The 25,705-nt window shown below is 49.1% G+C and overlaps 10 protein-coding genes across 10 annotated transcripts; 3 read left to right on the top strand and 7 right to left on the bottom strand.

Annotated features, from left to right (window-relative positions):
- Nucleotides 1–56: 56 nt before the first annotated feature.
- ASPVEDRAFT_38129 (GNAT family N-acetyltransferase) lies at nt 57–1,152 on the top strand. Its single transcript, XM_040811634.1, has 3 exons — nt 57–593; nt 680–789; nt 870–1,152. Exons 1-3 carry the CDS (start codon nt 191–193, stop codon nt 1,065–1,067), a joined length of 711 nt encoding a protein of 236 aa, XP_040664391.1. The 5' UTR covers nt 57–190; the 3' UTR covers nt 1,068–1,152.
- ASPVEDRAFT_477168 (KAR9 family protein) lies at nt 990–4,811 on the bottom strand. Its single transcript, XM_040813847.1, has one exon. The coding sequence runs from the start codon at nt 4,327–4,329 to the stop codon at nt 1,333–1,335; it is 2,997 nt and encodes a 998-aa protein (XP_040664390.1). The 5' UTR covers nt 4,330–4,811; the 3' UTR covers nt 990–1,332.
- Nucleotides 4,812–5,293: 482 nt separating this feature from the next.
- ASPVEDRAFT_25488 (uncharacterized protein) lies at nt 5,294–6,853 on the bottom strand (the record flags this gene model as incomplete). The annotated part of the gene is made up of 1 exon (XM_040809784.1): nt 5,294–6,853. One exon carries the CDS (start codon nt 6,851–6,853, stop codon nt 5,294–5,296), a length of 1,560 nt encoding a protein of 519 aa, XP_040664389.1.
- A 952-nt stretch (nt 6,854–7,805) lies between these two features.
- On the bottom strand, nt 7,806–8,986 carry ASPVEDRAFT_123253 (alternative oxidase; the record flags this gene model as incomplete). Its single annotated transcript, XM_040806062.1, has 3 exons — nt 7,806–8,316; nt 8,378–8,668; nt 8,724–8,986. The coding sequence occupies 3 exons, from the start codon at nt 8,984–8,986 to the stop codon at nt 7,806–7,808; spliced, it is 1,065 nt and encodes a 354-aa protein (XP_040664388.1).
- An 838-nt stretch (nt 8,987–9,824) lies between these two features.
- On the bottom strand, nt 9,825–10,511 carry ASPVEDRAFT_38126 (acylphosphatase). Its single transcript, XM_040811633.1, has 5 exons — nt 10,455–10,511; nt 10,355–10,385; nt 10,280–10,292; nt 10,155–10,224; nt 9,825–10,054 (listed from the first exon to the last, which is right to left on the bottom strand). Exons 1-5 carry the CDS (start codon nt 10,467–10,469, stop codon nt 9,878–9,880), a joined length of 306 nt encoding a protein of 101 aa, XP_040664387.1. The 5' UTR covers nt 10,470–10,511; the 3' UTR covers nt 9,825–9,877.
- Nucleotides 10,512–12,744: 2,233 nt separating this feature from the next.
- ASPVEDRAFT_80262 (putative glycerol:H+ symporter (Gup1)) lies at nt 12,745–14,816 on the top strand (the record flags this gene model as incomplete). The annotated part of the gene is made up of 4 exons (XM_040816836.1): nt 12,745–13,006; nt 13,059–13,126; nt 13,190–13,765; nt 13,815–14,816. The coding sequence occupies 4 exons, from the start codon at nt 12,745–12,747 to the stop codon at nt 14,814–14,816; spliced, it is 1,908 nt and encodes a 635-aa protein (XP_040664386.1).
- On the bottom strand, nt 14,753–16,106 carry ASPVEDRAFT_38123 (putative HIT finger domain protein). The gene is made up of 2 exons (XM_040811632.1): nt 15,726–16,106; nt 14,753–15,591 (listed from the first exon to the last, which is right to left on the bottom strand). The coding sequence occupies exons 1-2, from the start codon at nt 16,003–16,005 to the stop codon at nt 14,972–14,974; spliced, it is 900 nt and encodes a 299-aa protein (XP_040664385.1). The 5' UTR covers nt 16,006–16,106; the 3' UTR covers nt 14,753–14,971.
- Nucleotides 16,107–16,495: 389 nt separating this feature from the next.
- On the bottom strand, nt 16,496–16,980 carry ASPVEDRAFT_80260 (uncharacterized protein; the record flags this gene model as incomplete). The annotated part of the gene is made up of 3 exons (XM_040816835.1): nt 16,496–16,579; nt 16,650–16,755; nt 16,823–16,980. 3 exons carry the CDS (start codon nt 16,978–16,980, stop codon nt 16,496–16,498), a joined length of 348 nt encoding a protein of 115 aa, XP_040664384.1.
- Nucleotides 16,981–17,271: 291 nt separating this feature from the next.
- On the bottom strand, nt 17,272–23,087 carry ASPVEDRAFT_125629 (cellular morphogenesis regulator DopA; the record flags this gene model as incomplete). Its single annotated transcript, XM_040806288.1, has 5 exons — nt 17,272–18,534; nt 18,586–20,054; nt 20,106–20,335; nt 20,400–22,920; nt 22,997–23,087. The coding sequence occupies 5 exons, from the start codon at nt 23,085–23,087 to the stop codon at nt 17,272–17,274; spliced, it is 5,574 nt and encodes a 1,857-aa protein (XP_040664383.1).
- Nucleotides 23,088–23,278: 191 nt separating this feature from the next.
- ASPVEDRAFT_59932 (guanine nucleotide exchange factor MON1) lies at nt 23,279–25,682 on the top strand (the record flags this gene model as incomplete). Its single annotated transcript, XM_040815506.1, has 5 exons — nt 23,279–24,113; nt 24,171–25,033; nt 25,106–25,287; nt 25,340–25,574; nt 25,665–25,682. The coding sequence occupies exons 1-5, from the start codon at nt 23,498–23,500 to the stop codon at nt 25,680–25,682; spliced, it is 1,914 nt and encodes a 637-aa protein (XP_040664382.1). The 5' UTR covers nt 23,279–23,497.
- Between the last annotated feature and the right edge of the window lie 23 nt (nt 25,683–25,705).

Here is a 25,705-nt window from a genome sequence, read left to right as displayed (position 1 = left end):
TTTATCGATAAGAATTCTCTCCCCGCGAACAAAAGACGGTGGGGAAGTCGGCCATATAACTTCCACGCCCTGCACTTGACATTTTCCTGCATATATATTTTGCATATACATTCTGAATCTACTTATCTTTCTCATCAATCCCAAAGTACTTTCTACTCTATATAATCTACTCCATTCCATTCCTTACAAGATGCCCTCGATCCTTGAAGACCCCTCGTCGACAATTCCCCCACCCCCAACCCACGTTGAATCTCTCAAGACTCAATCTATAAATCCCATAAAAACGACATTAAAATCCGGTACACCTGTAACCCTGTACCCGATCACCACTGGCCCATCTGCTGTCCCACGCTCTCTTGTACAGCTCCTCCACCGCGAATTCAGCGCGGAGATCGAGCGAGGATGCACGTACCCCATGGAAGAGGTGATGTCCTTTGAGAAATTCGCCGAGTACTGGTTTGGGACGTTTGCAGTGGTGGCTATTCTTGATTCACAGGAGGGACATGGAGGCGAGGGGTTATTGGCGGGCAGGGAGGAAAGAGATTGGGAGAAAGACTGCGTGGGGACGTTTTATATTAAGCCTAATTATCCCGGTATGTTTTTTTTTTTTTTTTTTTTTATTAGTACCAGATACTGGATACTCTAATTGGGATTGCAAGCTGACGTGGCTGCTCGCCAGGCCGCTGCTCGCATGTCTGCAATGCAGGCTTCCTAACGACCGGGGCAGCAAGAAACCAGGGCGTGGGCATGGTAATGGGAAAGGCATACTTGCATTTTGCCCCGTTATTGGTGCGTCTCTTCCAACTTCTTCCGATTTCATGAGACAAAGCTACCGCGTGTATCAGCGACTGACTGACTGTTGTCTCTAGGGATACAAATACTCTGTCTTCAACCTCGTCTTCGAGAATAATGTCGCCTCGGTAAAGATCTGGGAGAAGCTTGGGTTCAGTGTCATCGGGCGTGTGCCAGGGGCTGCGCGGTTGGCAAATAGCGAGGAACTGGTTGCTGCGTTGATTATCGGGAAAGATTTAGTAGCAGAAGATAAAACAGAGACAGAGACAGCTTAGATTAGACTCATGGATACTTTTGAGCCATTGAGAGAGAATAACTCCATACACCTGATATGATATGATATGATATAATTTTATACATTGCGCTAAATCAACAGGTAGGTATCTCTGCGAAAGGGGAATCATCAATCAAACAATCTGGCAACTGGAACAGGACCATGAGATAATACAAGTGACGAAGGTAAACAGAGTATTGAGAGAACGATGAGTGACAACACGGTAGATGACGCTCACTTTCCTTCGAAGAAGAAGAAAGAAAAAATCAACCTCGCCATGGGGGTCGTTCCGCGAGTTTGCTTCGCGTCGTCGGGGTATTGTCTTTACGGTTCCGTGGCAAAGGAAGCAGGCTGATGCGCCGGCTGCCTGAGTGTCCGAGCGCTGTTCCGGGACGTGTCGTTTTTGAAGGGCTATCTTGATTTCGATCCTGGTCCTGTGAGACGCTGCGACTAAAGGACATACCTGCAAAGCTTTGTCGGCTTCGGGGTGTGTTGGGCATGTTCTCGGCTCCAGAAGGGCGCTGAAGTTTGCTATAGGGGGGAGGATCCAGGAGCGAACGACCAAACGACGGCGATGCAGTGCGTCCGGGACTGCGCGAGGCCAAACGACTAGACAGGCGACTCGAAGTTCTTGGTACGGGGGACGCAGATACGTCCCGCGGCGGGATTGTCGAAGATGGGCGCGAGGGGCGAGGAGGCCCTGAAGACTTGCGCAGAGATGGGGACCAGCCCTTATGCTTATGCCCGACATCCAGATCAGTTGTGTTCGTGCTGCTATTCCATCGCGGTCGGTTAAGCATGGCCGGTGAGAGTACGGGTTGCGGAGTCTTCCGTGCTGTTGGCGTCGGTGAAGGAGCCGTCAGAGTGGTCTTGGGGATGCTAGACTGCCTTGACTTCAGGTTAGACGACAGCTGCGGTAGCCCTGAAACTCGGCGACCAGTCGACGTTCGAGCAGTAGAGCCAACGGAACTACCGCGACGACTAGAGGATCCGAACGGTGCTGTCGACTTGTTTGCAGGCGTCATTATGACAGACGATGCCGGTGAGCTGCCGGGCGTGTCAACGAGGCTTCCCGTTGCTGGGCTATCCATTGTGACAACTGTTGAAATGGAATCACGCAGATGTTGTGTTCTCAAATCTTGAATGTCCTCTAAGGACGAGTCCATAACCTTGATGCTGGCTCTCAGTGCATCGACCTTGGATTGCATTTCTGCCAGCAGTCGCAAAATCTCCCCATTGACAGTAAGTCGGTCACTGACACCTTTCTGGGTAATTGTAACAACTCGCTCAATAGCAGGAAGATAGTGCTGCTTCTTGGCTTCATAGCTCTCAATCCGACTCGTCATTCCGGCGGGGTTATGCAAATGCATGCCCGTCTCAAGACCTTCTTGCAGCTTCGAAATACTTCGCTCAACAGACTCAAACATTTTTTGCGCTTGAGATCCGGCATTTCGGAAAACAATGACCCACCGATCTTCTTCCAGTTCCTTGCGTAGTGAATCAGCATCTGCTTGGAGGTTCCTGTAGCTCTTTTCAAGATCGTCACATCGCCCTGCCAATTCTTCACAAGCAGAAGGAAATAGGCGCTCAGCGCGTGATTGGAACATGGAAAGCCTCATGGGCAGGAAATCAAGCGATGCGCGCAACGGCTGGAGACGGGCGTATAGTTCAACAAGGTTGGAATGGTTTGTGTCATCCTGCGGTGTTTGGATAATCGGCTTGTCTAACGCAGGCGGTGCAGGAAATATTGAACCCACACTGGATCGCTTGTTCGAAGGCATTAGTCCACCAGACGGTGTTTCTTCCACAATCGTCTCCAGCTCGTTGATATCCATCCCAGTAGATTCTTGCGCCAGATTGAAGTGTCGCTTGGCCTCCATCTCGAAGACCAGCCCTTCCAACTCCTCGACTTCCTCGCCCACGTCGCCTAAAACACTGTTCCATAGTTCTTCCCATTCCATAGCCAATTCCACTTGTCCCTTGACTGCTCGAAGTCGGGATTTTATCTGGGCCCAACTTTGTAAAATAGTGTCCATCTGGGTGACGATCGTCTCCAAGGCCTCGGCGCTGACATTAGCGATGTCGCCACGCACTTGCACATCTTCGATGGCTTTGACGTAGACATTCACTAGACTCTCAAACTTTGTGATAGACTTGTCCACACCATCGAGACCTTCTCGTCCACCAGCCGCGGCCCATTCGACATCATCTTCCGCATCCAATCCGCTGAGGACACCTGATGCCTTCCTGATCCATATCTGAATTTGTTCTGCGGCACTAGTCAGGGCTTTTACTGCAGCGGGGGCGTTCGAGATTGAGCTGATGCTAGCTTCAAGCGACGACGGCTGCGGAAGGGCGATGGACGTGAGCTGAGATATCTGATTGCTAAAAGAGGATCGGGAGAAAGAGTATATCGATTCTGTGCGTTGTAGACCACGAGGATTGAAATAGGACTGGTTGTTCGACGATGTGATCGATTGAGGAGGGGAGTCTTTCGGGGGCGGGGGAGGGGCGCCGGTTTCTTCGAGCTCGCTGGTTTTCTGGATGTACTTTTCGAAGTCTGTCTGGGCCTCGGTCTGATCTTCCACGTTAGAACCAGTTATCTCGGGGCCCAGCGGTGCTGGGGCTGACTCAACGACAGACATCGCTGTTGGCGTATCTTCCACCTCTTCTTCCTTTGTTTCGGTATGGTCGGGGGCGGGGGCGTCCTGATCTAACCCAAGGGTTGGGTCAGCGACCGGCTGTGGTTCAGGTACGTCCGGTTGTAGTTGCTGTTGTTGATGTTTTTGACTTTTGCTGACAAAAGTTACCCCATTCCAAGCGCGACCCTTCTTCTCGACTTTAATCGAAGGACTCTTGTGATGTAGACTATCCAACTCCTTGATTTGCTCCTCTGGAATCCGACCGACTGCTCCGGAGTTGCGAGAAGAAGCTGCTGTTTTGGCGCTGCCGTCAAGTAGCTTCACGCGTGCCGCTAAACCGGGCGACAGGCGACGGAGGATGTTCGGGCGGATGAGCGACTTATCGGACTGGGTATCGTCAAAATCGTCTTCGTGTAAACTGCTGCTACCGATACTTCGGAGGCTTCGTAGTGAGGATTTCGACTTGATCCTGCGTGGTGCTGCCGACTCATCCGGGGTAGAGATGGATAGAGAGGGCGGTGCAGGAGGAGGTGGTGGCGGCGAACCTTGCGACGTGGACGGAGACGTGTCTGCAGCGGGATCCGAGGGGTGAGTGCTAGTGGCAGAGAAAATGGCACGCATGGATACGTCCGCACGCCCGCTCTAGCCCGGAGAATCCTTGCGGGCTAGAGAACTAGAGGCGGGAAGGTGGGCACTATGATACAAATGGTGTTGCGTGTGAAGAATGTTTCGCAGCGCGACGTTAAGTATGCCGGCCCCTATAGGAATGTTTGTTGCTTTGGAGTGAGGTGGTAACAGGAGTGGGGTGATGAAAGGATGAGCTGTTCTTTTTCTGAGCTGAGAGGACCGGGCTACATGGTAGGTAGTCTACTCAAAGTCTGAATAATTAGAGGCGAGAGTTGCAGGAGAAGACATTCGAAGAAAGGGAAGAAACGGAGGCAGCGCCGTTATTGTCCTTTAATTACAATTTCCCTCACAGTTCTTCACTTGCTACTGATCGCCACCCCCCAAATGCCCCGATGCCAATAGTAACTTTCTAGGGTCCGTTTAAGGGGAGCTGGCCAAGGCTCCTTTATTTGCCCATGCTTCCTCTCTCCCTCTCTCCTTTGCAGTTAAATTTGTAGTATTTTTGTCCTTCGTTGGCTATCAAGGGATTATTGTGTAGTCAGGGAGCATTCCTCGGTAGCGCAGTCCCGAACATTCCTCTCCCATGGAACCACCCTGTCTTTCCCAGAGGCCAGAACTGCCTCTGCGCGCTACTATTAAATATTGAATCAGTTTGATTCAGTCGAAGAGAAGACGCCCAAACGAACGCCACAAATGTACATGTCTAATCTGGCCAATCATTGAGAGGCGCAATGCAGCAGAATACAAGGGTGCATATGAAGACAAACACTGAACGCTCGTCGCAAACTGTCATCGGCGAGTAAGGGGTATCAAATACAGGCAGTGTGGACTGCAAACAAACGTCATCCTGAATCAAAATAATACATGGTCCCAATGATCACGCCCCGAAATTTGTTCTTCTGTCCGTCCAAGGTGTGTTGGCTCTGTCCAGGCACACGATGGCGGGCGCGCAAAGAAATCATCGTTTCTTGCTCACAAGCAGTCCATCGGCACTGGCTGCAGTCGCCCGTCTTCTCAAAACTCGCAGGTCTTGTGAGAGTTCTTGCCTGACAGATTTACACCAAGCGGCGACTGCCTTGTCAAATTGGTGCCACGCCTCGTCGCTGTTGCCGTTGACAACACTCATCACGTCCAAGTCCAGCTTCGTCTCCCATCGGATCTCGGCTGCCTTTATCCAAAATCGAAGGTTGTCTGCACGTCGATAAGGCTTGGCGATATCTTCATGGAAAGTTTTTATCTCGCCAAACGGCCGCTTGGATTTTTTGACGGCTATGTTGTGAATCCGAATCAAGTCGCGACCATCACGAAGTTGCTCAAGCAAGGGCGATGGTAGTGAGCCGTTCTCAGGCTTTGTCCATGCTGGCAGCGGTGAGTCCGGGCCCGTCAGGCTAGTTAGGAATGCCTCCTCTCGCTGTCGTTCGCGCCCTGTCCAGTCCCCCTCGATCCAATCCCAAGTGGCGCGCTCCTTAACTTCCGCCTCTTCAAGCCTTGCCTCTTGCCCGAGCATGTCGCGCACATCGGACATCCAGTCTAGTACAGCCTTCTGCTCGTCTTGCCGGAGCCCGCCTGCAAAATTGCGGCCAGCCCATCGCTTCAGAACCTCCAACACATTAAACAAATCCTGCCTGATCTCCCGTTCGCTTCTTATGGATGATAGACGTTCCGGATACTCGTGGGTAGTATAATATATCTTTGCTGCGCGAATGGCAAGCGTCACGACATCCAGAATTCGCATGCCCTGGATCTCATCCCATGTTTTACGAGCTGCAGCCAAATCCGCTTGGCCTTGTGAGTTTTCATCGGAGTCTGTATTGCCTTCAGGCGAGATGTCGATTCGTGGGGGGAGTGTTTCTGGAGAACGCTGGTCCTGGGATACCGTGTCGATTTCTTTTTGTGCCTTCCATATCGCATTTAAAAGATCTCTCCGCAGCTGCAGTAGGTCTGGAGGGGGTGGAATGTAGTGTGTCTTAATGCTATAGGTGCTAACGGTAGGAGGAAGCATCACCTCCTCGCCGAGTTCGACTTCGTCATCCACGTCTTCCCCTGGATCCGTGTGCTCTTCTTCCGTCGGGCTCGTGGTGAAATCGTCTGTGAATCGAGCATTTGGGGTGAGGAGTAACTGCGGGAACTCTTCCGTGTTCCTCTTCTTCTTTTTATATTCGCGCGTATTCCCACCCTTGCCATCCAGCAAACCAGTTCGAGCAAAATAGTATTGCAGGTGGGCAATGCTTCCCAAGCTCATCACGCTCTCCCGGTTTTTTGCGGAGGCGGCAAACTCCGCTCCCTGAGGACGGATATACCCCCGTCTCCGGGTGGAGACCGACACCGATGATCTGGCATCACCGGAAGCGCCGGAGGATGTCGACAATGATGAGACCGTGGAGAATGTAGAAAACGTACGGGATGTACGGTCTGGCGACGGGCAAGACGAGATTGCAGGTGTTGGAGAGACGGAGGGAGAGGGCGAAGAGGCTCGGACTGGAGGGGCTGTAGCGTCAAACTCGACGGGGTCCTCCATTGCCACGTAGATGAGACGCCGTTTCTTGGTTCATACGAATATTGTAGCAGACACTGGGTAGGTAAGAATACGTGTGAGGCTGGTTATGGATATCGCGAAGCAACGAAAGGAGGAGAGGCCAGGTGGTCAACGGGAGGAGAAATGACAGTTAACGAAAGTAGAAAAGAACGATTCCTCGGCAGAAGAAGAACGAAATTGGCGATCGTGACCGATCTGCAGGCGAGAACAAACTGAGAGTCTGAGACGTTCGACAGGGGGTTCTTGGGCTTCTTTTTCGGCACTAAAAGGGGAAGCGGGTCAAGTTGGTCAACTATTCGATAGTAGCGCCAGTGCTTTTCAACGTTGCCAGCATGATCGCCACATCTTTCAGACCCTCAAAGAACTGTGGATGCAAGAGAGCAGTAAAGGAAGCGTCTAGTTGTCGGCATTTCAAGTGTTTTTGCTTCTTCGACCTGATTTTTTGTTCATCCGATGTAGCCCCTGACGGAGGATATGCCGTGCAATTTGCGCAAGTGGGATCCCCATCCCACTAATAAACGGCTTCCATATGAACACCTCATTGCGCCGTGCAGACTGCACCGACCTTGTTGACACAATTGCCCCGCATTAGCATTAGGAGGATTGCATCGGGCCATCAAGCTGCCAACGCGGACATGTGAGAATTTGACGGCGTGATAAACTCAAGACAAGGGTGTTGGTGACAGCAAGAGATCCGCCCCAATCGGGTCTAGTGCTGTCTCTCCATGACTCGATCTCCAGCATCAGAACCCACTATTCTTGAACTCATGGATTGTTTCAAAACCCAAGTCTGTCCATTAGCTAGAGAGGGGAGACATTTGCTAAGCTATTCTATAATCTAATCCAGGTTGCGCCGTCTTGACCCGCGAATGCAAAATACCCATGCGTTCCCGCGAATAATACTCCGACATAAAAATAACGACGTCAAGAGCTTTTAAACTACTTCATCTCTTTCCCACCCAGTGGTCTTCAGGTTCGAGATGCCTTTGCCTGGGTGCGACTTTGTTGGGTCCTTCCATTTGACTGAGTATGGGTTGGGATCGACCGCTTGCTTCAGATTTCCAAGCGTATGGTTGACCTCGCGATGCTTGGCCTCGTCTGCTCGGATGTATAACAGCAGGTCCTTCATGGTCCGGTTGCTTTCAGGCATCTTCCAATATTGTATAGCAATTTGGGGCGCTTCCAGTGTCTCCCAATCCGGTAGTCTACCAGCTTCGAGATCTTTGATAGCCCGAGTGTAGGTGAGGACGGCTTCTTCCTCGAGATACCCGACGAAACGATGACAGATCCGTGGCGAAACGAGATAAGAAAGAAAGAAGCCATTAAAAAATACGCCCTGGGCGCCAAGCACCATCAGGCGCATGAACCATCCAGGTTCGGCCATTTTTAGGAAAGTAAGCAGATGCATCCGCTCGTTGTATGCCTCTTCCAGCAAGGTTTCAATCCTATATATCATGTCAGCCATAACCGCCATGGAAACTCGAAGTCAAGAATGATTTTACGTACCATCCATTATCCCGCTTCATACGTCTAAGACTTCTTAGATGTCTTAGCATACCCCCAACCATTCCTGGCACACCAGCCACACTCTCCAAGAAGACGAATCTCGTTAACCACTTCTGCTCTGTCATTCTGAATTTATTCTCATGTTCTTTGCCTGGCGTGGGGTGTTTGTAGCCTGTGACCAGATCCATACCCCATCGCAGCATCCGGACACTGCCAAGTGCAACCCAGTCGGCCCAGTTCTTTGCTTCTCGGTGGCCGACGGTGACTCTATGCATTTCTTCTTCTGTATAACTGTGTTGGCGTTAGTCTCTTTCCCATTAATCCGCATGAAGGGGGTGAAGCATACACAGGGTGTACCCAAGCCGTCTCAACCTCTTTGATCTTTGGTGCATCAGGAGGAGGAAAATAATCCTTGATCTGTGTTTGTGGCGTAGATGATATGTATCTTTTTGTCGTCGGTTGCAGATGGCATTTATTGGCAGACCATTGACCGGTGCATCGAAGCCCAGTAGTAGCCATCTGCTTTGTATAACTTCGTACAGTGAACTGTAGATAGTGCTTTGGTAAAGCTGCCATCCTGATGGGCGCCGTGGTCGATAGCGAATTCATGATGTTGGATAGTTTGTTGTCAAAATATTTCAATTTGCAGTTGCTTATGAGGAAGGAGTAATCTGACCCTAACCAGGGCCCCTGGTATTTATATTTACAATTGCCAAAATCCAAGCGCCAACAGAAAAACTCAATGAAAAACATAGCCAGGCAAAAGTCGGAACCAAGCCTACGCAAACAGTCATACGGGCCGTAAACCCCGAATTTCATTCACCGAAGAGAGAAAGCATTCTTGGATCACGGCCATATCGCAGGGTGGCTGAGAAGACAGGGGTTGGCGAATCCCGGATCCCGCTCTGGAACCGCCCTGTTGGGCCCGATCCGTTTGTTCTCCAAGGGCCACTCAGGCCAACTCTGTATCTAAGCCTTACCAGCTATTACCAAGCGGTTTACCTAGTCCCTCTCCAGACCAACAACAAAATGTTAATTGAGTTCAATGCTGGGTGGTCATGAATAGCGGAAATGAGTCCAGTAAAAGTGGAATCAGTTCACACTTGCTTCCCATTGATTTTATGTTGCGATGAGAACCTTGCTTGTTGGGATGTAAGATTAAGATGTGTCACTCTGATACAGAAAGAAAAGTATTTTTGAAATGTCAACCCACCATGTGACCATGGACAGAGCCGGAGATATTTCCGCTGACTCACGGGAAGCCGAGAATAAATCGGGATTTGAATAGTTAGCCTCTCGAGTAATGACGTCAGCCGAGATTCTCTCGAAGCTGCCAGGAAACATTCAATTTCAGATCTTTACTGAAGTTTCTAGGATTGGTTGGAGCACGGTTATATCGGCGGGGAAAATACTGGAACCTGTTTTAAGAGGAGGCTTTAGGCTGGATGGGGTTTTTTGTTCGAAGATAGACAGACTGCCTAACTGTACATTATCCAAACATCAAAGAGATTCAAACACAGACGCCGATGTCTTTCTGAGCCCAAACTGGACGTCATCTTCTTTCGATTCCAGATTTTTCTGCTCCAGTTTAACTACGTGTGCCAATCGCGGACCACTGTTGATATCCTTAAGGAACTTCTGTAAGGTTTCTTCGGGACCTTGCGCTTCGCCCTCAACCTGTGTATGGGGTTAGACACATTGGTAACGCGAGCATGAGATTGAGAAGGATATTATTTAGAGCTTGTCCCGTAATTAGAACTAGAGGAGGAATACATACTCTTCCGCAGTCTGTATTCTTGACCCAGCCTTTTAGGTCGTATTCGGTAGCACGCTTGAGGGTGAAGTCACTGGTGAAATTGAAAGGTTAGAGCAAAGTAGACTTTAGGAAGATGTTTTCCCTACCGGAAGCCGACACCTAGACAGTCACTCGTTAACCATTGCCACGTAGGAATATACTGATGGAATTCAACAACCTACCTTGCACGGTGCCATGGACTTTGAATGCAATCTGAGAAAGCGTTAATAAGACTTAACAGAGAGCTGGATACAAAATACAAATCCAAGGAGTAAGAAGTACCCTCTGCATTGCCATTTTTATTTGTTGTTGTACTAGTTGGTTGGATGAGTGTTGTTCATCTTGCTGGCCAGACATGCGACCGGAATAAGTCTAGCGCGACGAGATCCACTGCGGGGTCTCGATGACCAGCGCTTCGAGGTGAGCCAACTCCTCAGTTGTCTAGAGTTCTTGCCATTTTATATGTCTGTTCTCTTACTGATGACAAAACTTCTCGACATACTGCTTCTTGCTTTAATGTGCGGCTATGGTGCATGCAACATTTGATCAGCCTTTACCAGCACGTTGCCGTTAATTAGTCATCAGTTACTGACTTGACCACGTAGAATGAGATCTTTGCTGAACTATATCAGCTACTTCTGACAGAATACCCTCATTTCAGGTGATAGGACTGTGATTGTGCGGGTAAGTGGGGAAGAAAAGTCCCTAGGCTAGGATTGGAACCTATATATCGTTGCCGCGGTCATAGGTCCAGGTGTATGTTACCATTACACCGCCCTGTCGTGAGAATATAATCTTGCAGATGGTTAAAACCTGTGGTTTGACTGAAGCATACAGAAAACAAATAAGGCAACTTGGCAAGCACCTGGAAAGAGAGCCCTCGAAAGCGGCTCCCAATCTCGCATACTTACCTAATGACTGCGACATATAGCTGTAACTCTACTGAATAGCTCTAAGATATGCCAAGTATAAATCCCTTACATCGAAGCATCTCAGGTCTCAACTCTATCTAAATGGCCTATGTATAGTGCGGCTCTGGTGCATTTGATGCCGACCCTTCACAAAAATGGGATAGCGGGCCGCTCGGGCCGCTGCTTGGTTCTACAGGTGGGCCATGTGGGTCAATTCTGTGCGACGATGCAGCCACACGAGAGTCGCGATGCTCTCAATTACACTGGACATCGAGAATCCCGGAAGGCATTTGTGGTAAAAGACAGTAGTGGCATATTTGGAAGAAGTGAGGTTATGAGGAGTAGGAAACCAAGCAAGCGCTACCACCAAGGTCGCAGAGCATCTATCGTACTGACAATCATCTTCCGATACCAAGGACTCGGGCTACTAAAGGATAGCTCGACTATAATTAGCAAACTAAGCAGTAGTATATTTTGGACCACTATTGGCCGATGAGTGTTATGTATTCTCAATATATAAGATTTTCTTTCCTCTAGTTATAGCAAAAACCAAACTTAATGGTCAGAGCTTTCAGCAAGGCGTTCAAATTGACAATTAGATGCTACAGTCGGTAAATATAAATTGTAGAGATTATTTGTACTTCTTTATAATTAAACATTGATTATCCATAAGAGCTATCCATCCTGATATAAACAACAATATTCGCATTCCGTTGACAGCATTGGTTTACAATCCCAGTGCCAAACACAACGCAAACTCCGTGTAAGGCACTTACCAGAGGCATTGTGGCCTCTAATTATCTGCAATTAAGGCAGGCTAGGCTAATTGAATTTCTTCCCAGTAATAATATTTGTTGTCAATCATGTTGGCCCCGGAATAATAAATATAATGATCATTAGATCTATAACGCCAAAAACATTATCCCCCCCCTTTTTTTTTTTTGAACCTGTAATAATAAAGGCTTAGGTATCTATTATTCGGACAGCTGATATGCTATCTCTTTTCTCAGAGATTCGGGTCTTTGAGAGCGTTGGTTTTGGGAAGCGCGGAACTGAATAGAGAAGGAATAATGGTCATGACCTGAAGGCATTATGTGCATGAGGAACAGAGTTTTGTTTGGAGCCTTTTATTTCCGGAATCCGGTGAGTGATCTCTAGGAATACATTTACAATTATTTAAATTTATTCAGTGCTCTATTTGGCATTCAACTTGCACTTCCCATGTTACTCAGGATGGAGGAAGCATTTAGGGGGTGGTGGTTGACCACTGCAGTCTTTGGGATATTCTAATAAAGTACACAGACACGATTTTAAGTGGTATCAATGCTCAATGCTTATATCACAGGGCACAGATGGTCTCTGGAGCAATTGCCTGAGCATACGTGGGCGCGCACTTCTGCTCTACTAGGTAGTAAACCCATATTTCTGTATGAAATGTGATTTCCGCTGAAAATAGTACAAAGCATAATCAGTGAACAGAATCTGCGCAGAAATGGTTGGAATCTGCCATTGTGGTTCCTGGCGTTGCTTGTCAATGTATAGAAGCTGAGTGGACCTCGGAACTTCCGCCCCTGATTTTCTCGTGCCTTCTCAACCTCTCCACAGTGTCCCTCAGCTCTTTCGCGTCAGGCTGCCCAGGACCAAGACATGCTGGTGCTATGATGATTCTTTCAGTTCTCGCCTGGTTTCGGCGGCTCTACTCGCTTGATACTTTGGACACGCGATTCACCGTCCCCGCCAACACCCCTATCAAGGCTGCCGCTGAGGACACGCGATCCGGCCCTGCGAAAGATGCCCGCTCCAATGCTGTCGCCAGCGGTGCCTCCCCTTCGAAATGGGGCACTCTCGAATTCTATGTTTACTACGTTGTTTTTCTCATAGCTGTTCCATTGATGTTCAAGACCGTGGTTGGAGTCTCGCAAGGTTGGCTCTCTTGGCCTTAAAAGCCAGATCCAAGCTGATACAATTGCTCTAGAATCACACCCCACCTACCCAACATACTCTCACCTGCTTTCTCAAGGCTGGATACCAGGTCGGAAAGTGGTGAGTTTCACGCGGAATATTAATACCGGGAGACAGATACTAATGCATACTGCTCGCTCCTAGGATAACTCCGACGCGCAATACTCGGGCTTCCGTGATAATATCCCCTATCTCCTCGTCCTTTTAGTCGCACACCCCTGTCTTCGCCGTCTATACGAATACTTTACTCGTACCTCGAATGTAACCACCGCCAATAATGCCTCCACTACGGCCGCGGGAGAGGCACGCGCTACGCGACGCATCCAGTTCGACTATTATTTCGCCCTATTGTTTATAACTGCCTTGCATGGTATATCCGCAATCAAGATCTTGGTCATTCTTTACTTGAACTACAAAATCGCCAAAAACCTTCCCCGGAAGTACGTTCCAGCCGTTACTTGGACTTTCTGTATAGGGACTCTCTTCGCCAATGAGTTCTGCGGTGGTTATCCACTTGAACGCATTGTTACTTTCTGGACAACCGCGGGGGACGGGGTTGGTCAGGATTCGGCTTTGGTACAATGGGCACGGAGCTTGGACGATTTCGGTGGTTTGATGCCACGCTGGGAGGTCTTGTTCAAGATCACGATCCTACGTCTGATCAGCTTCAATATGGACTATCATTGGAGCCTTGACTTTCCCGCTACGAGTCCAATCGAAGTGAGTCTTCTTCCTGCGTATAGTACGGTCCCTCTCTGACGGCCATAAGAAGAAACAACTTGATCCGGCAGCGCTCTCCGAGCGTGATCGGGTCAAGATTCCTGCCGAACAATCCGCTTTCAATGGCCGCAACTATATCGCTTATATCCTCTATTCACCCTTGTACCTAACAGGACCCATTGTGACCTTCAACGACTATATATCACAACAGAAATACGCGCCGCAGTCCCTAACCAAATCCCGCACAATCCTTTATGGAACACGCTTCTTCTTAACTCTGCTCTCAATGGAGTTGATCCTGCATTTCATCTATGCGGTAGCAATTTCCAACTCTTCGCCAGACTGGTCTCTCTACACTCCAGGGCAGCTCAGCATGCTGGCATTCTTTAACCTACACATCATTTGGCTGAAGCTTCTCATCCCGTGGCGCTTCTTCCGCCTCTGGGCTCTTCTTGACGGCATCGACCCTCCGGAAAATATGGTCCGCTGTGTTTCAAACAACTACTCTGCCTTTGCCTTCTGGCGTGGCTGGCACCGTTCCCTCAATCGCTGGGTCGTCCGTTATCTCTATGTCCCTCTAGGTGGTGGAAATAACCGCTCAGCGCCAGCAAGCGGCGGAGAATCGCATTCGTCTCTCTTCTCCAAAGCACGCCAGATATTCAACTTCCTCGTCGTATTTACTTTCATAGCTCTTTGGCACGATATCAACCTCCGACTTTTGATGTGGGGATGGCTCATCACGCTCTTTGTTTTGCCTGAGGTCATTGGCACCCTCCTATTCCCTCCTAGGCGATGGCGGTCCCGCCCGAATACATACCGCGTTATCTGCGGTATTGGGGCAGTAGGCAATGTTCTCATGATGATGATTGCGAACCTAGTCGGTTTCGCTTTAGGCGTCGATGGGATTAAAGGCCTTCTGTCCGAGTTGTTGGGGAGTTATGCTGGCCTGGTGTATCTCGTCTCGGCATGCTGTGCATTGTTCGTCGGTGTACAGGTCATGTTCGAAATCCGGGAGGAGGAATTACGAGCTGGGATACGGATGAAGTGCTGATACTTCTCGAGCCTGAGAGTAAAGATGATTTCCGTTCGAATATACATATAATATACAGATTCTCTAGTTTTTTTATATTATTATGAATAATGTAGGTTGGGTATATTGCAGTCTTCAACATCAAGAATGCAAGTGGTCTGAGCTTAAAAACTTTCTTAAAAGAAAGCCCCACACCTTGAATCTTCATGCGTTTTATAACAGTCACCTCCGCAAGTCCGCTGATGACAATTCCGACACCGAATCTTCCCCCAATATCCACATATGCAGCAGAACTTCCGCGTCGATCTCCCGGTCAGTGGGGGACCTGCGCGTGACGCATTATATGCGAGGGGCGGTTCGGAAAGGAGGGCGCGCATTATGCGTTCTGATGGGGCAGAAGGGATGTATGATTTCAAAAGGGGATCGTTATCGTATTGGGATTTTATAGGGTGCGCGTCTTGGTCTTCGTCTTCTTGGTCCTTTTGATCTTGTTCGGTTTGGGGTTGAGGCATGGGTTCGGGTTCAGCCGGAGTCTTCTCAGGTTTTTTCTTGGATGTGTCTTTTTTTGTGCGAGACGTGGAAGTATCTGGTTTCGGCGTCGTAGCTGGCGTCGAGCTTCGTCGTGACAATGATGCGGAAGAAGGTTTTGCGATTTTGTTTAACGGCACACGCTGCGTCGTAGTTGAGGTCGAGGCCGCTTGAGCCAGTGCGGCCTCTTCATCATCGAGATAATTCCGAAACGTCTTCTGCGACTGCAAAATACGCCGTACATTTGACGTTACTTTTGTCCTTGTTCCTATTTCCAAACCAAAGAATAACCATTAGCCACCATATATATTCTCTTTTCCCGTGAACGGAGATCAGAAGCACGCAAGGTTAAACGAAGATGGGCAGAAATGCCGTGCATATAAATTAAGCTAGCCTACTTACCTCTTGTCGCACTCTCCCTTGGTTGAGCATCTTTCCTCGCGGGAATGGCAATCGCAGCATCCCTATGATTCTCTCGATCAAGTTCCGCCAAGTGCCTGGCGATCGCATTCGCCTGTCGCGAGGACACATCTGTTCGCGCCGGGTCTCTAATTCCGCGCTTTCGACCTGTCGTAGGAGGCATCGCGGCCTTTGCTGAGTCGAAGCCTTTATCGGCGACATAAGTCCATCCTGGGGTGACGTGGGATGAAGAGGTATTCGGGATTACTTCGACGTGATACATTATGGGCGTATTGGTGTTATAAATGAGGGGAAATGAGTCGTGTTGTATTCGTAGACGATATTAGACAGTCATGGCGTAGTTATCAAGAGTGATGAAGACTCCACGCGGCTGTCGAGCAACCAAGTTGTTATCGATACATGAAATTAATATGTTTGCATTGTTTGCATCCTAGCTCAGTCTACCCCGGCAAATGTATATTTCGGTGCATAGACCATTAATAAGCTGTACATATAGTTATGAAGCGATATCAATTCGACGAATAAATGAAGAGGTATTATTGTACACGATTTGCGACACTAGCCCGGTTCATCCTCGGTTATGCTGATGCTGCGCATATGAATGATTCCGGAATAGGGAGCATGGGGGTAGCCATAAAGAAATGATCTGGGAATGAAGACGAAAAGCACGGCAAAACAGCCTGACTCCCGCGAATAGAGAGATAAAGTAGATACAGCCTGTACAAAATGCAGTCGTAAATACCGAAAGTACCTCATTTTTTCTTCTGCAGTTGATCTACCCGTGATTCCAGCTCCGAAATGTAAGTCTGGAGCTTCTGGGTTGCAGATTGTAAAGCCTGGTGATGGTTAAAACCTGTATATGATAAAGAAAACAAAGAACAGGAGGGTATAAAGGCGAAATCATACATAAATATCCTCAGTAAGCATCTCGTTCGACACTCTGTACTCGCCTAGGATATAGTAGTAGACCGTTGCCCCCGCGAAAACAGTGCCGGAAAGGAAGCCAAATAGACTAATGATAACCATTAGTATATGCTGAAATCATCAATCAATGAATTCATTGTATAGGCTTGTAATACCCTCCTCGAAAAGCCCCAACGGGCTTTTTAGCAGGCAGAGCAGTCTCGGCCTCCCTCATGAAGGGGGTGCTGGAGAAACATCGCCGCGCCGACGCGAGTCGTGGCTGTGCGGTGAATGGCCGTAGCCCAGGGAGTATCCGCCGCAGGTTGGCTGTCATTGTTAAGCGAATATTCTTTTACGGGAAAATACAGTTGACGAAGTCGTGAGTTCAAAGGAGTGTTCGATGTTGGAGCTCAAAGAAGAGTGACGTTGTGCAGACGGTCGGTTTGGTCGGCACCCCTCGGGCGGAGCCGGCCAATCACGCGGGTCGCTCTATACAACAGCACCAGCGACCACGGTGAGGGCCTATTCGTTCTACATGGTTTTCAGGAAGAGAATCCAGAGCATCTTTATAAATATGATATATAGTACATATACCAGCAGCTTCTCCAAGTGCGAATAATCGGTACTAATTAGCCATGGTACTCTCGTTGAACAAATCTGCCAGCAGATCATCGCGGCACGCCTCCAAGTTAGGATTGCTGACACTGTAGGTGCTCTCAAATGCATGGATACTGAGTTGGTCGAAAAATGGTCGAAGCACACGATCGACGATCTCATCCTTCGCCGTCTCGCGTATCCAGTCCGCCGTCAAACCTGGGTACCTTACGCCACGGTGGAGGCCAGCCACTTCCCTCGCTGGATCAGACGACGTAGACCACCGGACTCCTAAGTTATGAGATACCTCGTCTGCGAGGGCCATCGGTTCAAATCGGTCTGGGGGGTATATGGCGTCAACAGTATCCGTTACATAGAGCCACTCAAGTAGCTGGAAGTCGTCAGGAGCGAGAACAAGTAACGTGTCCAAAAGTTTGCAGGCTTGGAGAAGCGAGTATGAACTATATAGTTCTTGTTGGTTTCCCATTGGAATCGCCGAGATGGCTTCCTGGAGTTCGCCATTGATCAGCGGCCAGAATTGACAGAGTGTAGTCGCTGTGCTCTTGAGGGTGAGGGCTCGAAGAACCATAAAGACCTCGGCTCTCGTCGCGGACGATGGTGATGACGAAGCGGTGGCACCTAAGAGATCCTCCAGCTTCTGCAGTAACGCTGGCATCTCCGTGATGAAATAATCATCACTTGCAGACAATATGATAAGGCTTATCCTACGGAGATTCAACTGTGCTTTATGATCGGCGTCCAAACGAGCAGCAGAAGCTCCGACACCAAACATTATCCCTGCCGTGGCCGGTGGGGTAAGGCGAGACATTATTTCAGATAACCGGTCCTTATCAACTAAGACCCATTGCCGCAAAAGGGTCATCCAACCGTCCTTTACAAGGTCGAGGTGCGAGCCGAAGAATCTTGGATCATTGAAGGCCTCTGCAACGTCTTTTTTCCACACTTTTGCCGCCTGGGGGATTTTAGCAATAAGCTGGAGCAAAGTCATAAAGCTGCGACTGAGATTATTGGGAAAGAGCCGAGAGCGTATGAACGGGCCGATCACGTTGGTGGATATACCCGAAACCGCCGTCGTGATTCGATCTAAGTCCCCTAAGGTCGTTGAGAACGCGGGCATAGACGTGGCAAGGATGCTCATCATATCGTCCGGTCCTATGTGCGGCACAGATGAATTGTCATAATCCACCGAGCTCCGACCCAGAAGTCCTTGGTCTTGCGAAAGGCCTAGAGGTTTGCTTGTGAATATTGCAGTGAGAAGGCGCAGAAGTACATCCTGGAAAATGTTAGCTTACGATCATATATCAATGCATCGAGGACTTCATACGCCCAGTTCCTTTCTCATTCGACGATCTTCGCCAAAGTTCGTGTTTTCTAACTTTGCTCCCAGAATAGCGGCGAACTCGACTAGCCTTGGAAGAATATGTCTATGGGGGAAAGGGTTACTCAGCACATCACGGAGGAAAGTTGTGCAGTCCGCCCATATCTCATCAAGGACATCATCATCGAGCGATCTAGCATAAGTTACCAAAAACCCTGCTAGTTCAGACTCCGTCAGGTTTGTCGTCATGGTTGACTTGCGGCTCGGTTCAAGCGCAGCTGGATTTGTTCGCGTATAAATGGCATTGAAAATGGCCGGCACAGCAATTTTAGGGCGAGATCCATCCAAAGTATGAAGCAGACTGAATATGAGCGGTGACGTATCAGTGTCAGACTTAATCCACATATCTACCATTGTTTCAAGGCATTCCAATGCCTCCGCTGTGAACAGGTGCTCAAGGATCCGACGGGACCTATTTCGCATCCGTAGCGAAGTATACTGGAACGAAGCAATCGATTGCGCGTCCTGAGGGAGGCTAGTCCGTTCTGCGGCACCCCACGACCAAATAGAAAAGCAGAGACGGACAGCGTCCTGAAATGATAGCAGTACAGTGAGTCTGTTATTCATAGTGGCAGAGCGTGGATGATTTGAATCAGATGTGAAAACCCCCGACACCATATTCCCAAAGAACCCATGGGTTTGGTCTGGACTCTTAGCCGCAGGGACATGTACGTCTTCTATGAGAAGGCGCTCATGAGCAGCTGCAATGCATGTTTCAAATCCGGCGAGAAGGGATATAGTGGTCTGTTCCGAGCGATCCCCCGGCCAACTTTTCGTCTCGTTGAAGGTAGACTGGAGGCTCATGTAAGACTGTTTGATCTCTTTGCCCAGGCAATCCACCAAGGTCAAAAGGATCTGAAAGATAGACGCGGAATATAGAGGAAGTATTTCACAAAGTAGCATCGTCCATTTATCGATGATCGCTCTAGAATTGTGGGAGCTGATACCTTTGAGAAGACAATCCAGGAGACGCCGGGGAGGCTCAGGTGAAGGGCCCACCACGGGTGATTTATCTGGCTTGTCACTTGTAAAGGACAAAATTGATGGGCTGGTCAATTTTTCCCGGGAGCCTGCTCTCTGGTGCTTGGGTTTTGGAGGGGCAGGTGGTACATAGGCTTGGGTAAAGCGGGCCTTCAAAACAGCAAGAAGAGTGTCGATTAAAGCCGCTTGAATGGCAACATCTCCACCTTCGTCAAGATTGAGCAGAAGTCGATCAACCAGGAGTGAGTCGATTCCAGACTCTACTAGTTCTTCGACGCCCGGTCCTAGCAGTAGTTGACGCATAACCACAAGAGATATCTGCTGCAATCTCACTTCCTCCGCATTTGCGGTTTCTGAGCCCGACATGTACCCACTGACAACCTTCAGGGAAGCTTGGAATAGAATGGAGTGAAGGCTGGGGGCTTCTGCGTTGTCTATTTTGGATGGTTAGGTGGGATATTCCAACGCTATTGCGGTTAACTGACCTTCTGAAGTGGAGGCATCGTGCCATCTATGATGTTGTACCATTGTTTGGGTAAGTAGCGAAACCCAGCCATTATGAGTAAGAGCACCCAATGTATTGTGCATTGTCTCCAAAAGGTATATGCATTCGGTATAGTCATCAGGAGACACGACAGTGTTCCCTTCAAAGCTCCCCAGTTGATTTCCCCGTTGTAAAACGCTCTCAAGTTTTGAGATAACTATACGGAACACTCTACATGGCGGTTAGGCAACGAATAAATAAGTGGACAAAAATAGTCAAGAGCAGGTGAACTCACTTTCCTATTGAGGGCAGGTCCTGGAGCCACGCTTGGACGATCTGGGCAGGCTGGGTTGACCCTTGGGATAACAAATCGAGAACCGTGAAAAGGGGACGTTCAAGCATTGAAGAATGGTAAGAGGCTTGCGATTGGACCGAATCCTGCGAGTGTTTCGGAGGAAGTTCATATGTGCCATGGTGACTGTGGTTCCAAAGAATGAAGTATCTACCAGCTTCTTCCTCGGAGGAGAGCTGGTATGATCCAGCAGCCGGTGAAGTAAACATCAAAGATGTAATCGAAGATTCAACTAAGTGATCGGACCATGAGACAGAGTGCAGATTCCACAAACAACGAACGGCTTCAACATGGAATTTTGGACTTAATGGCGAAAGAAACTGCCAGAGCTGTCTCACGAGCGGCGGAATTACGTCAGAGACGTCCTCATAACTGATATAATAGCCAAGTTTGTGAGTGCAATACAGGTTCGTTATGGTGGATGTCATGGAGTAAATGAGTGAGAATGAGGTTGTTGATGGTTCGGCCGTGGTCACTTGGATCCGGTTGTTAATGGCCATATAGAGTCGCTTATCCCGCAAGATACGCGATCTGGGAAGCTTCTTCAGTACCACTACCAGGAGTTTCAATCTTTCTGATATTGAGATAGTGCCATTGCGGTCGCCAACGGCTGATATGGCCTGTTCATAAACATTCTTGATGATTAAATCCGCTAGGTCCCGAGGCGCAAACGGGAGTGGCTGGGGATCCAGACTGTTCCTACTTTGATCATAAAATGTATGTATCTTCCCCAAGGTCGCCGACCCTGGAAGATTAAGTACTGGCTGGCCACTCGGAGAATTTTTAAAATCCGATTTTCGAAGGAAAGCGCGCTCTGTCAGTAACCCAGTCAAGGCAGTCACTACCTTGGATAGGCCCGATAATATATCTCGTAATTGGTCTTGAGACACTGGCGGGATATCCTTGGAAGACAACTCACTCATTTTGACAAGAGCGGAGAGGGTCAGCAGCGGAGCGTGGTTCAAGACCATATCCTCTTCACGAACATTGAAGTGACCCAATATGAAAAGGGCTAAGTTCAAATTTTCCAATATTTGGGCTATGTCTTGGGCGAGGCTTTTCGTGTCCCAGTCGATTAAATTGAGAAGCTCCGAAAAGATCATGCCACTTTCCACACCATCGAAAAATGATGCCGCACTGCGAAATACTTCATCGAAATTGTTTTTCGGGGCTGTCTGTTCGTAAACCTGAACGCTTTGTATGAACGGTAAAAAGACCGCAGGCACGACATGGCCACCAACCTCCCACCGGTCCATGAGCGAGAGCGTAATCCGGAAAGGCCGCGCCCTCTCTGAAGGCACATCAACATCCCTTTGAAGCATTTGAAGCAAGCCTTTAACCAAAGGACTGAGACCAAACCGGCTAAAATATTGAGATTGTGAAAGTTCTTGGTTTTGGGCGACTGGCTTAGGAGGTCCACTGGACGTTGAGGGGCGGCCCTCGAAGGATACTCGATCACCCACAGGGTCAGGTCCGAGAAGCCAGGCCCAAAGTCTCCTATTCAAACTCATATCTCGACGGGAAACCACACCTGCTGCTGCGAGAATGAGCCGTTGAAGGTCATTTTCTGTTATCCGAGATTGCAATATCGGCGAACTCAGAGGCAGATGCGTGACCAGCAGATCGAGAAAGTTGCGCTGGACCAAGACTTGCTCGTCAGTTAGACCTGTTGCGAAACACCGAATAAGCAGACCGGGCTCGGGCAAAATGACCGAGTCCACTGCCACCAGTATATCATGCGGCATGGCAGAAGCATCTGCCTCATCGTCTCGGCTAGGTCTCCGGTCTGTAATGCCTAGCTTGGGAAGGTATCGGTTCAAGTAAGCCAGTACACCTAGACGCCTACTAGGACTAGTAATCGAGGCAAGAAAAAAGCATTGCCAGAAATATTGGCCGGTTGCGTTCGCCTCCGCCCCTGGCCGTTGCGTGTCCATTCGACCAGCAATTTCACGCAGGGTGTTTATCAAACGCAGTGTAGGTTCGAATTCATCACTTGTTTCCTCCTCTAGTCCGGGTAGTAACGATAGAATAATCGCCTTTAAAGCTGGACGGATAGCCCATGGCTCCAAATCGCAAACGTATGTCTCCACCAAAGACAAGAAGAGCGGTCGAACGGTAAGCGAGGCAAACGTTAGTGTCGGAGCAATTCCTGGATAGTACAACGGAAGATCGTGGGAGAGTCCTTCTGGTTTGATTAGGTTAAAGATATAGGTATAGACTTCGAGCGCTTTCTGATGGACTCCCGAAGGCAAGGATGGGTTCATAGACTGCGATAGCCGCTTCGCAACTACAGCCTTCTGGGGAACGACAGGATAATCCGGCGGATGAGACTGGAGTGCTTTAAGAAGCCTGCTCAGAAACGAGATATAATCCGCCCATTCCTGAAGGGTGTTGTCGAAGAGCGACAGGGCACGTTCGACGCTGGAAGCATATCGGCGGTAATTCTTATCCTTTTTCAAGGAACCTAAAAAGATTATATACGTCAGTCTCGATAGCCTGTATAATATCTAAAGCATGGAGCTGCATTGTGGATCTCAGACCTTCTTTCCCCCGTAGCCGGGAGCGTGTCAAAGAGCTATCGGAGCTTGCGGGGGAATTGGACCTTGGAAACGAGCTCGGATCAAGGCTCATGATGCGATTGTCGGTTAATTAAAGACACAGATACCGGTATCGCGCACTGCATGGTAGATCAGACATGTAGATCAAGCTGGAGTAGAGGAAGCATGGCGGTGGGAGAGCACGTCGAGTTGAATGCAGGTGAAGCCACGCAGTCGAATCAGGCAGCCGGACGCAGGCCGGTCACTGCTGTGAAGGTTGTCCGCCTTTCGCCAGCTTCTCCGCCCAGCGCAACTGACGTCGATCAACCACTCCTCCCACAAAGGCCGCGCTACTCGTTCCAGCATGAAAATGCGTGGTTCGTTTGTGTTTTGCTCCGGTGTTTACTGCGTACGTGCAATTAGCATGTCACACTGAGCTGTTCAACCTCTTGAACAACGCAGGCTCCGCCATCAAGCATTCCCAATGCGCCTCCGTTGGCGAGCATGGAGTCGAGAGAGAACGATCCCTCGCAAGCCTCGTACAGTGATGGCGATGCACAGCCTAACTTCACAAATAGCTATGATGCTTCGTTGAAGCAATCTACCGAACAGCATAGCTCCGACCGCAGCTCAAGCCCCGAGGGTCGTCCCCCACCATTACCCCCACGTCCAGATACGCTGAGCTTGTTAGACGATGGAGGAGCAGCACCCGGGACGCCACGACTTAATACACCAATACCGCATTCAAGCTTGCAATCTAGGGCTACTACAGCAGTATCTTTGGCTGAAATTGCTCCCCACGACAACAGCAAGGAAACATCGGCTCTTCGCCCCTTTCCTGGTACCGTCCACGCAAAAGCCAGCCTGAGTCATCTAGCAACTCCGAAGGGTGGGAGCGACACTGCTGACAGCGCAAGTATCGGGAGCTATGCGCCGTACTCTGAGGCCGGGGATGTGGAGAATATCTTTGGTGACCTCGCTTCCTCGGAGCTAGGAATGGTTCAACAGGACAGTACGGGCTTGATGCAATTTCCGGAGTTCCAAGCCGACGACGTAGAGGATGACTTTACAAGTGAATTTGAGCCGGTCGGGGATATCAGCGAGGGGGGAGAGAATGAAGGTATTATAAACCCCTAAGATTACGGTCGTATGCCCCGCTAATCAGCCGATCGGTCAGATCTGGTTCTCGAGAGATGGAAGACGAAGCGGAAGCACTACATCATTCTGTCAGCCGCTGGTAAACCGATTTGGACGAGACATGGAGATGGTGGGCTCATTTCCACATATGTTGGCGTCATTCAGACAATAATTTCATCCTACGAAGACTCCAACGACCGCCTAAATGGCTTTACTGCTGGCGACACGAAGTTTACAGTGGTTGCCAAAGGCTCCCTATACTTGGTGGCCATCAGTCGAATCCTTGAAAGTGATACCCAACTCAAGCTTCAGCTCGAAGCGTTGTATATGCAGATCCTGTCCACATTGACGCTTCCGGCTCTGAACCACCTTTTCTCTGTACGGCCATCCACAGATTTGAAGCGTCCGTTACAAGGCTCCGAGACCCTCCTCTCCACACTAGCCGACAGCTTCACAAGAGGGTCGCCATCTACTTTACTTTCGGCTCTGGAATGTCTGAAGATCCGCAAATCACATCGCCAAACCATCAACAACACTTTGTTAAAAGCGAAGGTCAACAACCTTCTTTACGGTTTAATTGTTGCTGGTGGCCGGCTTGTTAGTGTTGTCAGACCGAAGAAGCACTCGCTACACCCGGGCGACCTTCAGCTCTTGTTCAACATGATTTTCGAGGCGGAAGCCGTTAAGGCTGGCGGCGGCGAAAGCTGGATTCCGGTGTGTCTTCCTGGATTCAATAGCAATGGATACCTGTACATGTATGTCAGTTTCCTTGATCTCAGGGAGGATGCCGATACTGCGGCCGAAAATACAGCGGGCGCAGAGGAGTCAGTTGCAATTATTTTGATAAGTACGGATAAAGAGAGTTTTTTTGAGCTACAAAACATGAGGAATACATTCGTGGAGGTACGTACCTAAAAGAAACCCAAGCATCTCATGCATTTGAAGAAAGCAGGATATCACTGACTTGGTTCCTAGCAAATGGAGAAGAATGGGAGCATCAAAATTATCAAAGAAGCCATCGATAAAGGCAGACCTAACACAACCGACATTGTCCCAGGGACTGTCCTGCATCATTTTGTATATAAGTCGCGGGCGAATGTACAATTCACCATGTCCTCATATGAACCCGAATTCTCTTTAACCTCCCGCCGTCGAAGGTATGACATCCCCTCTCCACGCATGTTACATCAACCAGCCTAACCCCATCAGACTTGTATCGACATACAATAATCTCCATGCCAGTGTTCACACTAAGCATACCCATGTCAAGGTACACCATTGCATTACTCAGTCATCAAGCTCCTTTGCATGGGTAACGCCTGTTTTTGAGCTCTACTGTGTTGCTGGACCGAACGCAAACCGAAACGCGCTAGCTCAGAGTGCCAGTAAGGTTGTGCAGTGGGTGCAGAAGGAAGAAGAAAGGTTGTTCATAATCGGCGGAGCAGTAAGTTGCCCTTGTAGCCAAGATGGCAACCAATTATTTACTAACAGCACTTTAGGTTTTCTAAGCTGTTGGGGTGTCCGTAGTCGATAGCTTCCAGTGCATATATAGGTATATATATCGATCGAATGGCT

Source organism: Aspergillus versicolor, assembly GCF_001890125.1.
Source record: "Aspergillus versicolor CBS 583.65 unplaced genomic scaffold ASPVEscaffold_2, whole genome shotgun sequence".
NCBI classification, from domain to species: Eukaryota; Fungi; Ascomycota; class Eurotiomycetes; order Eurotiales; family Aspergillaceae; genus Aspergillus; species Aspergillus versicolor.
The sequence above is the reverse complement of the archived record's forward strand: the minus strand, read 5'-3'. Positions and strand labels throughout refer to the sequence as shown.

Coding starts and splice junctions, on each gene's coding strand:
- ASPVEDRAFT_38129 (XM_040811634.1), top strand. CDS start 191: ATGCCCTCGATCCTTGAAGACCCCTCGTCGACAATTCCCCCACCCCCA. Junction 594..679: donor TATTAAGCCTAATTATCCCG/GTATGTTTTTTT, acceptor GCTGCTCGCCAG/GCCGCTGCTCGCATGTCTGC. Junction 790..869: donor TGCATTTTGCCCCGTTATTG/GTGCGTCTCTTC, acceptor TGTTGTCTCTAG/GGATACAAATACTCTGTCTT.
- ASPVEDRAFT_477168 (XM_040813847.1), bottom strand. CDS start 4,329: ATGCGTGCCATTTTCTCTGCCACTAGCACTCACCCCTCGGATCCCGCT.
- ASPVEDRAFT_38126 (XM_040811633.1), bottom strand. Junction 10,055..10,154: donor AGAATACAGACTGCGGAAGA/GTATGTATTCCT, acceptor CCCCATACACAG/GTTGAGGGCGAAGCGCAAGG.
- ASPVEDRAFT_38123 (XM_040811632.1), bottom strand. CDS start 16,005: ATGTATCACGTCGAAGTAATCCCGAATACCTCTTCATCCCACGTCACC. Junction 15,592..15,725: donor AAGGGAGAGTGCGACAAGAG/GTAAGTAGGCTA, acceptor GTTTGGAAATAG/GAACAAGGACAAAAGTAACG.